At 31.4% G+C, this 14,467-nt stretch overlaps 1 protein-coding gene across 3 annotated transcripts in view; it reads right to left on the bottom strand.

Moving 5' to 3' along the window:
* Positions 1 to 14,415, bottom strand: part of LRRIQ1 (leucine rich repeats and IQ motif containing 1) — a 225,631-nt gene extending 211,216 nt beyond the window's left edge. For all 3 annotated transcript variants that reach the window (XM_050746645.1, XM_050746644.1, XM_050746646.1), the window contains exons 1-6: positions 14,331 to 14,415; positions 12,443 to 12,598; positions 10,160 to 10,271; positions 5,962 to 6,053; positions 4,278 to 4,395; positions 3,493 to 3,716 (exon numbers count right to left, since the gene is read on the bottom strand). In XM_050746645.1, the coding sequence (XP_050602602.1) occupies positions 3,493 to 3,716; positions 4,278 to 4,395; positions 5,962 to 6,053; positions 10,160 to 10,271; positions 12,443 to 12,574 (678 nt within the window). In that variant the 5' untranslated portion in view covers positions 12,575 to 12,598; positions 14,331 to 14,415. The remainder of the gene's footprint in view (positions 1 to 3,492; positions 3,717 to 4,277; positions 4,396 to 5,961; positions 6,054 to 10,159; positions 10,272 to 12,442; positions 12,599 to 14,330) is intronic.
* Between the last annotated feature and the right edge of the window lie 52 nt (positions 14,416 to 14,467).

Genomic DNA, 14,467 nt, shown 5'->3' with positions numbered 1-14,467 from the left:
AAATATAAAAAATCATAATGAGCATGATAATTAGATCATGAAAGGTTTCATGCAAAAGACTGTATTTGAAATCACTAGGTTTTCAAGAAGAGAAACAATTTTTGGCACTTATTAAGCATTTTGAGCTAGGAAAAGTTCTTTGATCATTATCTTATATGAGCTATGGGAATTTTTTATGAGATTTAAGCACGGAAGTAACATATTTTTAAATAAAAAATTGTCTGACAGTGCTATGGATAAGTGTGAGAAATGTAAGACCAAAGGTAAGGAGACCAATTAGAGAATATAGTAAATATTCCAAGTTAGACCCTCAGGCAGCTTGAACTACAAAGGAGCTGTAAAGTACATGGATGAGAAGATGGCTAATGCAATAATTGGAAGGAAGATAGTAATAAAAAAGAAGGAAGAATAAAACATTATCCTCATTTTTCTATCTTGGACTAATGATGATGATGTGGCTTATCAAAATTAAGAATCCCAGGGAAGAACTACTCAGAAAGCAAGACAATGCATTCAGTTTTAGATACATAAAGTTCTCTGCGTATGCAGTTTTTGTAGGAGAGTTATGTAGTCTACCTTGTTTTGATACAATTGTAGATTTGTTATCAATGGTCATTTGTTTTAAGCTCCAAGATATAACAAAGGACACATTAGGAAATTCATTAAGATGAAATTATCAAGAGAGGAGGTATATGAAGTAAGAAAAGAAAGGGGCAAAAATAGAATCCATGCTGTTAGCTCCTACCCAAATCTCAGGTTGAACCCTACTCCGCAGTGTTGGAGGTGGGGCCTGCTGGGAGGTGTTTGGATCATGGGAGCAGGTCCCTTATGAAGGTCTTTGACCATCCCGTTGGTGACAAGTGAGAGTTTGCTCTGAGTCCACATTACATCTGGTCATTTAAAAGTGTGTGCCACTTTTAAAAATTACCCAGTCTCAGGCATTTTCTTTATAGCAATGCAGGAACAGCATAATGGAAAACACAAGGACAGAGAGAGAAAATGAAGTCTAAAATGGATATCAATTAGTAATTGCCAAAGATGTGAGAGAATCAAGACAATGTGATCTTACAGAAGTCAAGGGAAAGTAAAATGGTCAACCATCAAATTTTTGCTGGCATAAAATACTACAGAGGACAAAACAGCTGAAAGAAACATGTGAGTATAATATACAGAAGTCATTTGTTATCTTCCTCAAGAACAGTTTCATTCAGTGTGGTAATGCTGCAAAAAACCTAGCAGGATTAGAATTGGATGAGAATGAAAAAAATGATACAGTATAAATAACCACTCTTTAAGAAGCCTATTATACACAACCTTTAGAAGGTCAATCAAAGAACAGCTAAAGAAAAATATACGAATGATCTCATGATTTTTCTTTTGTTTTTAGGATGGGAGGAAATTGAACATGCTTATAAACAATAAAAAAGGAAGAAGATGATAGGAGTGTTTCAGCATATGGAAAAAGCAGGTGTAGGTTGAAAAATGATAAAATGTAAACTAGAGGAGGAAAAGCTAACCTTTGGCAGAAGGAAGAAACCTTTCTTACTGGGATAGGAGGGAAGGCCAGTAATAATTTTAAAAAAGGATGAATACAGATATTGATACTAAATAGCTGTGGAATTAAAAGAGAAAGTTTGTATTTGATGCAAAAAAAAATGTTATATGATTATTTACTAATAATGAGGGCGGAGGAATTGAGTGTAATTCTTAAGAGATTTATGATTGCTATTTTGGGGAATGGAGAGGCAGCTAACAACCCAGGAAAGAACTACTGAAAGAGAGTAAATTATATATTTAGAGTCAGTCATAAACTTGTGGGCTAGTCCCATTGGAAACTTTTAAGTTTCAAGGCATAATGAAGGACATGTTTAGGAATTCATTACACCTAATATTATTGCATTTTCTTAAATCATAATTATATGATAAATTGCAAATTAGTTTCAAAAAATAAGTTATAATTCTTTGAGGGTGGGATTTGGTGTTAGATCTCTTTTGCATCATCTAAGCCCACAGCTGAATGCTTTGCCCTTAAGGTAGTCAGCAAATTTTGGTTATAAGACAAATAAAAATGAAAACTTTGCTTAATAGGATTGAAATCAGATGTTTTTTAAATCTGAAAATACCACTAACACTTAATAACAATTATGCATTTTAGTACAAACCAACAAATACTACTCCAATAATCTACATTATACTCGATCATATTTTGGATTTTTTTAAAAAAAGCTTTTGATCTCAGAAATGACTATGTCATTCTGGTCTATGGGAAAGAAAACGTAACTAAAGGAAAATTAAAGATTCATATCTTACTATTAGAAAAAGTCATGGCATAACTGGTTCTACAGTATTACAATTTATTTTAATGTGTTTCATTTCTTTTCTTTTTTTTTTTTTTTTTTTTTTTTTTTGATACAGAGTCTCGCTCTGTCGCCCAGGCTGGAGTGCAGTGGCACGATCTCGGCTCACTGCAAGCTCCATCTCCTGGGTTCACGCCATTCTCCTGCCTCAACCTCCCAAGTAGCTGGGACTACAGGCTCCCGCCACCATGCCAGGCTAATTTTTTGTATTTTTAGTAGAGACAGCGTTTCACCATATAAGCAGTATGGTCTCAATCTCCTGAGCTCGTGATCCACCCATCTCGGCCTCCCAAAGTGCTGGGATCACAGGCGTGAGCCACCGTGCCCAGCCTTTAGTGTGTTTATTTTCTACACAGTAAGAAATGAAATGTACTCAACATGGAGGACTAAAAAAATGCTGAACGAGCTAATGTTCTTTATATGCAACACTCAAACCCAGCGAGTTCTGGATAATGTATAAATCAACTTTAATCATGAAAGAGAAGTCAGTCATGCCTGTTATCCAAATATTCTAAGGTTCTGATGACCTGCAAGTAGGGTCCTAAAATCCACCAGTTTCACAATATTGATATACCACTACTATGACCTGATTGTGTGGCTCTCCTAGGGGGAAAACACCACCAACAACACATATGACAGAAATAAAAACAGTACAAAACTTCACACCAAAAAGTTTCCAGTTCAAGGAAGTAGCTTAATTACAAAAGTGGGGCACAGACTGTCCCTAAATGGTTGAACTACTTTTAAATATGTTTTACATGTCATATGCCAGACCACATAGCAAGGTTAATGCATACTCAAGAATTTTTCATTGCTTTTTCCAATGTTTAGAAGCATATAAAGAAAAACAACAATTTATATTGTAAATTTCAGACTATCCAGGATGACCCTTGAAACTTCATAGACTCCATCGGCCCCCAAGATCAAAAGTGTGTCTGAACTTCCAGTGAATTTCAATAAAAACTAATCAAGGAGCTCATATTAAATACTGTTAATTCACAGTCAATTTCTTCCTCTATCAGAGAGTAATTAAAAGTCATACTATTAAGCTCAATCTGCACAACAATCCAAATATCGATATTCTTCAGAGGTAGCTACTGATTTTAAAAATATATGAAAAACAAAAGCAAAATACCTTCTGAATATTCTCTAATTTCTTCTTTTCAACTTTAAATTGTTTCATCCAGCAATGTCGCTTTTCTTCTTCTTCTTGAAATTGTTTTTCTTCTCTATCCCTCTGAGCTTTGAGAGTTTCTTTCTCTTTATCTTCTAATTCCTTCTGTTTCTCTTGCCAAGCCTCAAAAGACTGTCTACATTTTTCTTCCACTTCACAGTATCCAAAATTTATATCAGCATCATCTGGATTCATGAAGAAAAATAACGTCATTATTTGTAAGATGAAAACTGTCAAAACTAGTTCAAAGTATAAAAGTAATTTTAAAATTAAAAAAAAAAAGCCAACATATTCCCAAAGCGAGAATATGCAACAATAGAAATTGTTGCATTGTTGAATAGACATAGAAATTTCACTGAAGTGAATAAAGTCACATAAGTTGACTTAAAATATTTCACAAAACTTAATATAAAAATAAAATCCACGAGAGTGTGTGTGTGTGTGTGTGTGTCATTAAGAAATAGTTAAGAGATAGTTAAGAGATACTAAATAAAGTCAGGGATAGTGAAATCTATTGCAATCAGCTGAACATGTGGAAAAAATATTTAAATCAAGTAAATTTAGAAGGCATAAAAGTCTATAATGATATGTAATTTAATAAGTATAGCAAAGGCACAATAATAATCAAACATTGTAATTGTTTTTCTAAATATGAAAAGAACAAAAAACAACTGTTCAAATTTTTGAGATAACTATAATCAATCATATAAAAATTAACAAACTTATCATTGAGCGATTTAGTCCACCTGGTAAAACATGTTCATCCATAGGCAAGTCATGAGGAATAGGCTCAGGAACAAAATCAGGACTGGCACAATTGGTTTTACTTCTCATAAATTCTTCTTTTTCTATTTCAGATAATATCTAAGAGGTTAAATGAGTACTAATGATTAAAAAATCAAGATAGAGTGTAAAGCTGTCATTTTAGTAATATATTAAATATTTACATGTATATACCAAGAATTTTAAAGTGCTTCAGATTTCTCTCAAATACAAATCTGCAGTACATTGATAATTATTCTCTTTACAATGAACAAAAAAGTTTTCCCATGCAAGCATAAGTAACCCTCCTTATGTTTTTCAGAACTCTAATAAGTCTTTAATATTATTTAATATTATTCCACAATATTCAATTAAACTGCAATCACTTCAAAATGTTTCTACTAATGTTTTCCTTTTAATGTATTTCTGTTTTAGGCCGGGCACGGTGGCTCAAGACTGTAATCCCAGTACTTTGGGAGGCCAAGACGGGCGGATCACGAGGTCAGGAGATCGAGACCATCCTTGCTAACACGGTAAAACCCCGTCTCTACTAAAAACATACAAAAAACTAGCCGGGCGTGGTGGCGGGCGCCTGTAGTCCCAGCAACTCGGGAGGCTGATGCAGGAGAACGGCGTAAACCTGGGAGGCACAGCTTGCAGTGAGCTGAGATCCGGCCACTACACTCCAGCCTGGGCAACAGAGCAAGACTTCGTCTCAAAAAAAATATATATATATATATGTGTGTGTGTGTGTGTGTGTGTGTGTGTGTGTGTGTGTATATGTGTGTGTGTATATATATATATTTCTGTTTTTCTGACTGTAGTGACTGTTCCCATAAACTTTTTATATATTCTATATGATGAAAAAGAGAACTACTCTCTAACCTAAATTATATATTCATCATTTATATCAATTATTTTCCATAATTATATTTTCACCATACTTTAGTTGGAAAGATACAGGCTATGTATTCCAAGGAAGTAACAGTATAATAATTTAAAATTAATATTTCAAATTTAAGTATTACAAAAAAATTCAATAGAGTAAAACATTCAAAAAGAATAAGAGATATATAAGCAATTTTCAAATTATGTTAAACACATTAGGGAGGAGAAATAGGTAAAAGGAGAGAAAGTTGGATAAAATAAGAGGTAAAAATCAATCTGAGAAGTGAATCTTTAGGAGAGACCTTCTCTTAAATACATTTGTGGGATTTTAACTTAATAAACTGCTAAGGCTCTTCTTATTTTTTAAGTAAGTTTTTCTTTTATTTGTTTCTAAAAACTGCTATAAAGTATTATAAATTTAAATTTTCTGTAAAGTCTCTGCTGGAACATAGTACATTCCTAAGAAGAGTAAATTAGAATATATTCTTTATTTTCCTCAGAATTTTTAGACAACAAAATTTGTGTAATACAGTTCTATTTTATCGACATGCACATTAAATTGCCAGGTATAAATGGCTCAGGCCACCACTTTTAATATTCTTAAAGATTGAAAATTGAGTGTTTTTTATCATATGCCAGAGGAAACCATAAAACCACAGATGATTTGCTTAAAAATAATTAAATTTTTAATATTTAAATCAGTGAATTATCAATCTTGTGTAAGAGATAAAGTTTCTAATTGTAATAGTGAATATTTTAAGTCAAATATTGAATATATACCTTAATTAATTGCTCTGAGCTTTCTTCATATTCAGTTGATAGTCCTGTCCTTAAATGCATACGATTAGCAGAAACTGCTCCATAACTATGGCCTAGAAAAAGAATATATATATATATAACTTCCAATATTAGAATACAATACAACATCTCAAAATTTCAAACCCTTTCTTAATTTTTAATCTCAAATTCTATCAGGGTATATTGTTGATCAGTAAGAGTAACTCAAAATAACAGAAAAATAATTAAGAATAAACAATGGAGGAGATCTGCTCCCTTTATTCTAAAAATAAAAGCAATAAATTTCTAAAGTGCTTTGACTCTATCATTTTCCATATTCTCCTGCCTGAAGTTTATTTCCCAGGCATAAAGAAACATGCCTTGCTTGATATTGCAATGGCACCTTGATTAGAAATCAACAAAAATTCAACTTTATCTGCCACAAACCAGACATGACCTTGCACAAGATATTGAACACATTTTAATAAAAATATTAATTTAAAAATTATAATTATTACCGTGTAAATGAAGAGGAATTATATTTATTTTATGAGTTGTTGAATTTTGTAATTTTTAATTATGTGTGCAGATGGAGTTATGTTTATTTTCTTTCTTTCAATTTATATGTTATAACATGGTAATGTTTCCCAACAGTAAACTAACTTTACAGAGGACCATTCTGCTGGCTAACTGATTATTCACACCTAGTTTGGCAGATATTATAGATTTTCTTTTAACATCTCTTCACTACCTTTCTGGCAAGCTTTCCTCTGTGAGAGGTCAAAAAGAAAAAAAAAAAAAACAATGACATCATCCAGATACCTTTGCAGCTAGATTTCTGAGAGTAATTTAGTTTATGTTCATAAATGTATTTATATCTCTTTTTTTCATAAAATATTATGTCTAAAGGGAGGCAAATGATGATATTTTTATTTCTATGAGCCAGAATGTGGTAGAGGGAGCTCAGAGTTGGGAGACAAGAGTGTATAGTAGAGGATTAATGTTTCTGAACTTCTTAAGTATGACAGCAGCTTCTGATGAAGCCCAGTTTTATGATATATGTGTGGGGTTTGTTCTTCACCTTGGATGTTTACACTAGAGACTGCTTTTTTTCAGTCTTATTAATAATTCGGTTACTTATTGTAGTAGATAGTCCCCAAAGATGTTTCTCCCAAAGAATCATACCTACTGGTATACATACCCTGTTTAGTTCCCTCTCACATAGGACACAGGCTGACCCTGTGTGACCATCAGGATGTGGCAGAAATGACGCATGATGTCTGAGAAGAGATCATGAGAAGCCCTACAAGGTTCCACTTTGGTCTCTTGGTATTTTGCTGTAGAACACTTCTCAGAATCTATATGATCTGAGGAGTGAAAGCCACAGAGAGAGGCCTCCAGTTGAAAGCCACATCTGAACTCTCCAGTCAACAGGTGGCATCAATGGCCAGACATTTTAATGAGCTATTTTGGAATTCTCATCTAGTCAAGCCTTCACATGACTACAGACTTAATCAACATCTGACTTTAAGTGCATGAAAAACCCAAGCAAGAACTGTCCAAGTTAGCCTAGTCAACCAACAGAACCAAAAGGTATAATAATAAATTATTTTAACTTTCTAACTTTGTTTCACAGCAATAAATATTCAGAACATCTCTCTTTATAAAAATAAACAAAAACTTTACTGCCCATAAAGTAGCTAGTGTCTGTTCTCTACAACTGAGAACCCCGATCAATACATCTATATTCATAACACAGCAATAAATATTCAGAACATCTCTCCTTATAAAAATAAACAAAGAAAACTTACTGCCTAAAGTAGCTACAGGGTCTGTTTTCTACAACTGAGAACCTCAATCAATACATCTATATTCATAAATGAAACTAGCTTCTAGTTTCTTTTATTTGTGCTATGCTTATACAATTTTGATCTGAAATAATACCTTTTAGAAATAAAGTATTTTTGCTCCTTAATGGGTTGTAAGAATTTAGTTTAACATCTTTCCTAGTTTAGCAACATTTGAGAAGTCTCTTTCCACCTCTTTGCCATATTATTGATTTAATTGTTTTTTACTTTTTCAAATAATTTTGATAATTTTTCTTGAAAAATCATTAATTAATTTTAAACTATCATCCTGTGCAATAAATAATGTAACAAATAATTTAAATTAAATAATTTATGTAAGAATGAATATATATATATAAATTATTAAATTATTATACAGGATAATTTAAATCAAATTTCAATAATCCAAATTTAATAAATAATACATATTAGTAATAATTTAATGAATAAACTTATAATAAATTTAATAATTTTAACAATTAATTTAATATTTAATAAATTAAAATTAATAATTTATGTTTAAAATTAATTCTACTAATATAAATTTAATAATTTTAAATAATTTAAATAATTAACCATTTTAAATAATTAAATTAATTTAAATTTTCTGGGAAAATTATTTTATTCATTGAGATTGTCAAATATCTTTTATAAGGCTCTGATCTGTTTGATCTTGTTAGAGATCAGATTAGATTACATTACATTAGAGTCATATACAAGATCTCATAATTTTCTAAACCACTGCTGTAACTGTAGTTGTATCACAATTCATGTAACTAATTCCTACAATTGTGTTTTCTTTTATCTTTTTCATAATTAGACTATAAATAGTCTGTATAACTGTCAATGTATTTATATTTTCATTGTTTAAACCTAGTAAAAATAAACAAAACATGTCATTAACATTCCTCATAATTCAACCATAGATAATCACTGTCAAAATATACAGTAAATCTTTACATAGCAATTCATGCTGGTGTTCGGGACAAAAATCTTGGAGCCACCTTCCTCTCTTCATTTTGTACCAGTCCACCAATATATACTTTTCTTTCCACTTTAAAACAATTTCCAGAATATGACCATATTTTTTCATGTCTACTGAAACCACTCTCATCTCTTAACATATTATTGCAATAGTCTTGTAGTAGCTTGACTACCTCAAGGCATATTCTCTACACAGTCAACAGAATGATTGTTTCCAAATAAAATTCAGATACTGTCATTGCTTACTCAAAAATTTTTATATGTTGAGAATAGAATCCAAAGTCCACGAAATGGTTTAGAAGAGCCCTATACCATCTAATCCCTTGTTTTCTCAGATAAAACTAGAAACGTTTACTTGCTGTTTTGCAAACATTAAGTCCACTCAGTGGGACTTTATACTTCCCTCTTTCCAGAATACAGGCTTCTTAGATAATCATGTGACTCAGCTTTACATTCATTAAGTCATTGCTCAAATAGAGACCTTGTCATAGAGACCTTCCCTGACGATTTAAAACAGCAAACCCCAGTCTCTATCTTCTTACATTTTTTTCCTTCATAGCAGTTACCACTATTGAAATATTGCATATTTGTTTATTATCTGTCTGCCTACACTGCAACATTAAAACAGAGGAGCAGAATCTTTGCCTGTTTTGTTCACTGAGGTATTCTCAGTGACTAGAACACATTCTATCACAAAGCAATATTTGTTGAATGAATATGAATATCTACATTCTAATTTATACTAATACCTACATAAATGCCATTTAATTTTAAAATAGCTTTTAACATATCATGAATATTTTTCCATTAAATATTTGTCTAAGTCATTTTTAAAAATAGGTATATTATTCAACAAAAAAGGTCTTGTTGAACATTTAGAATGCTGCCATTTCTCATTATAAAGCAAGCCAAGATTAATTCTAATTAAATCTTTGATTTTTCCATTAGTCTTACAACAATTCCAAGAAGCAAATTGGCACAGTTCAAGAAACATACTGTTGGGCTTTTCAATCAAATGATTATATTTTTCCCAAAAAATGATGTATATACTGATACTGCTAAAACAGTCTATTGATTAGTTTTATTTTCTTTAATATAAAATAAAAAGGATGTCTGGCATTAATTAGAACTGCGGAAACAAAATGCTGATGGTATTTACTGAAGACCTAAGAAAGATAGTAAAAAAAAAAAGAAAAATGAATGAACTAAACCCAACAGTCCAATATACAGTAGATATATTAGAAATACACTAAATGTATACACATGTGCACAGTAAGAGATAAGAACTATAAGCAATTGAGTTTACTAAATTATAATTTGTTCATATGTACAGAAAGCTTATCTGCCAGACAGATGAAAACAGTACTTACTTAAAATACCAGTATCTTCCAGGTCCTGAAGAATGAGCTCTTCAACAGCTTTACTCCTGTTCTTTATGATGTTAATACAATGAAGAACTGATTCTGGTAATTCAACCGAATCCTAAAAATTTTAATAATACAAGAAACTGTGAAAGTGTTTATTATCAAAATTATGTGTCAAATTTTGGATGCTTCATTCCACATCAAAAATGTGAACAAAACATGTAAATGAAATAAAAGGGTTCCATACAAGCAGCATAGTTCAGACAAATATATTTGGCTAAAGTTTGCTTTTAATTTTCAGGTGGTTGTGCATTTCTAGAAAACTCTAAGAAAACAAATGAAAAGAGTTACCTACACATCACTTTTGTTAACTTTATTAGAGGCTGTTTATTTTTGAATGCCCTCAATAGTTGTATATATTTTTAGATTAATTCCAACTTCAAGTAAATTGTATCAAATATTAATCAAAGCTGCAAGATTATTTTTTCAAAATATTTAATGTCAAACTAATACCTGATATAATTATTTATTCCATTCAAAACTGGCTTTGTGATTATCATACACAAACTTAGTCACATTTGTGAACTGTTATAAAATATCTATCAATACAGCCTATATAAATCGATTTGTAAATTTTCTAAATAGCTAAATATATTGATATGCAAAATGTGAAAATTAAATTCCTCCCTCCAATAACACCATAACTAGTTAGAAAATATAATGCAAATAAATAATATTCATAACAACAAAATACTTGAAGCATCTATGAACAATTTTAATAATAATCTTGAAGTTACATATATCTACATGATGACAACACTTCCTTGAGGGACTTCAAGCATAGCAGGAATGAAACAATATAAATGTTTCTATATAGAAGAACATGATATGCACCTGCTTTCATTTAACTAAAAATAAATATTGTCTGTCATACTGTGTTTTCATGTGTTGAATTTAGGATTTATAGCCAGCTTTATTTTCTCCATCCTAACTAATGAAATTCAGTGTTTAGTTTTGAGAATGAACATCAGAAGATAATGAGAAAATATTACCTTTCTCTTAGTACTACAGAAAAGCATGTAAAATTATATGTCATAAAATGAGTCCTGATAAAGTAGTGTATTAAAAATAGTGACAAAAATATCAATTCTATTTTTCTGACATCTGTCCTGCATTGAGATTTCTATTTCTTGTTTAACTAAGAAGCATTTCAAATGAAACGACCTGGATTATAGAGATTGTTGTTATGTCCTGGGAAATATAGTTCATAATCTTAAATCCTTAGTTAATAATTTTTTCCCCTGGTAATAATACTTACATTGATTCTAAGTGATATAAATAATAGTGAGGTATCTTAATTGAAATAGAAAGGCTTTAAAATTTTCTTCTTCCTTTATATAAAAAGGTATAACATAATACAGTCCATTATTCTGTTAGATTTCATATTCAAATAAAAATTTCAGATTTTTTTGTCTCATTTAAATTAGCTCTGGATAAAAGACATAATAATGTAACAATATTAATTTCTCTAAATGTAATGGGTAGGTTTAGTGCAATCCTAATAAAATACAAAGTTCTGAAATCTTTAAAAAATTTTCTTTTTTTAAAAAAGCTTAGTTAAGATCTGAAAATAATAAAACAATGTGAAGAATTTGATCCATTCAATATTTAAAAATATACAACAGTAAGAAAATAATGAACAAAGTAATGGAAAAGAATAGACAGCCTTGGATAGATCATATGTACAATAGCTATCAATAAGACAAATGACAAATCAATTGAGAAAAGGTGGATTATTAAACAAGAGACACTGGAAAAATTAGCTCAATATGTGCAGGAGATTTTCAAATTAGTTCTACATTTCATAACATTCCTGAAAATAAATTCCAGTTGGATTAAGGATATTGGTATAAATGAATAAATCCATGAATGAACTCTGTAAGCATATAAACATTGGTAAAAATACACAAATAAAAGGATAATTTGTTTTATTCCCAAAAGTAACCATTTTGATATGTCAAAAGATTTCACATACATTTTTCTTCCCATGTAATTTAATCATGCTAAAATGTTCACAAGTAAAAACAAAAATCAGGATAAAAATATATATAATAATAATCCCAATTTTATGAAGATAGGTGACTATATATATTAAATATAATTTATATTTATATAAATTGTTTATAACAATGCTGCTAAAAATGAGAAGTATATAAAAATATCCTAAGAAAGTAATATTTCTCCTGAAAAGCCTACTCCTGTTAAAGGGCTCAAAAGTGCAATACTTACTGTATCACTATCATCACTCTGGGTTTCTGATTTTGAATCACTCTCAATGTCCTCTTTTTCCAAGGAGGAAATGCTGAGTTTATCCAATTCAGCTTCTATTTCTGCTTTGAGCTTTGCATCATCATCGTCCATTATTCTTCATAATAAAGCACAGAACTGCTTTAAAAAATGAAGAGGCTAATATGTCGCTAAAACTTATGTGTTCTCTAATTTGTCATACCAATCCAACATATTTATTTAAACATGTTTTAATTTAACAAAATTTTATCACACCTTCTTATGGTTACACCAAACATTGTTTTATCTCTTCAATCATTCTTTTCAAAATTTGACTACAAAATGATCAACTGTAACTGTACCGTAATACTCTTGATTTATATGTTTATATAATTGCACTATATATAATGATCAGAATTGTTTATAAAATTTTTGTTTCAGTGATTAATACATATAAATGTATGTATGTATGCATGAGTTGCAATGTAATATGTGTTTTTATTAATGTTCTGGGGTTTTTTTATTTTTCACTGTTGGTCTTAATCCCAAAAAAGGTTTGAAAACATACTAGTCAGCTATCGTTTTATTTTTCGTGACACTACTTTAAACTTATTTTTTTTTCTTTCCTCAAGAGCCTGACCTTCCCACCTATCTTCTTGTTCTTTTCTTCATTCCTTCTTTCCATCCTCTTTCCCTTTCGTTAATTCCTCCTTTCACTCTATTCAATCATCTCAAAATCAACTCTACCGACAACCTTCTCCCTCACTCACTCAAAAATAAAAAATAAAATAAAATAAGAAAGAAAGAAAAGAAAAGGAAAACAAATGAAATGAAACTCCAAACAGAACCAGGGCAAAATATTATCCTGCAATGGAACTCAAAGTGCATTTAAAAGGCTTTATTAGAAGGAAAGTTAGATTTTTTTTTTTCTATGCCTACAAAGCAAAATGCACAGGTATAATAAACTTTACGTAGAAAGAGAGGCAGGAGAGTATGGTGGAGGTAAGAGTCATTTCCTTTACCATGACCCTCTCTATTCGTCTACTAGCTCATTAGATCACCCCTGTCCAATTACGTATTTGAGCACTTACGCAAGTTTAAATTTTCTATTAGCAACTTTTTAAAAACAAAAGAGAATCAAGTACAGTTAATTTTTACAATATATTTTATTTAACCCAACATATCCAAAATATTTCAACGTGTAATCACAAAATTAATTATTAATATCATGGCAAAGAGTTTATATTCTTTCTTTGGACAGTAATTCTTAGAAATCTGTTGTGTGTTTTACACCTGCAGCATATCTCAGGATTAGCTGCATTTCAAGTCCTCAGTAGCCACCTGTAGTTAGTGGTTACTGTATATGACGTGCAGTCACAGATGGGTCTCACTGTAAATAGGCTGCATTAAAGTGCTCTAACTTGATAACGAATCGTTTGGAGTTCACTAAAGCTGTCAAAAGTAGAAAAGCTTAAGGAACTCCAACCTTCAACCCCTGTAAAGAAAAAGGAGAGAAATCTACTTTATAAGGTTCATATAAATTATATATTACCAAAAAAAAGAAAGAAAGAAAGAAAGAAAGAAGGACAGAAAAAGAATGGGTGGAAAGGAGGGAGACAAGAAGGGAAGGAAGGAAGGAAAGAATGGTTTGTGGGGAGCAGTGAGTGACTAACCATCGAATGTCCCTATCTAGCCAAAGCATCTCTTTAAGTTTTGAATGAGCTCCCCAAGGGAGCCTCGAGCTTCTTAGAGCCGCACAGCCATCTCCCGACCCGCGGTCTCTCCCTTTCCTGGAAGTCTGGCCAGGCAGAGAGTGTCCCGGCTCGACCTGAGTTCCCACAGCTATCTCACCTCCCCCAACAGGAATCCCTGCCTTGAGGCCCCGGCTCACCCCTCAGCAGCAAGATTCCTCGGCTTGGTTGTAAGACAGCGCCCATAGACTCTACACAAAGCGTATCCATGGCAACAGCCAATCCCAAGGAAGAGAGTCCGGTTTTTCCCTACAGGTGCTCCAGAAGGACAAAAACA

Source organism: Macaca thibetana, chromosome 11 (genome assembly GCF_024542745.1).
Source record: "Macaca thibetana thibetana isolate TM-01 chromosome 11, ASM2454274v1, whole genome shotgun sequence".
Classification (NCBI taxonomy): domain Eukaryota; kingdom Metazoa; phylum Chordata; class Mammalia; order Primates; family Cercopithecidae; genus Macaca; species Macaca thibetana.
This window is presented reverse-complemented; position numbering and strand designations above follow the sequence as displayed.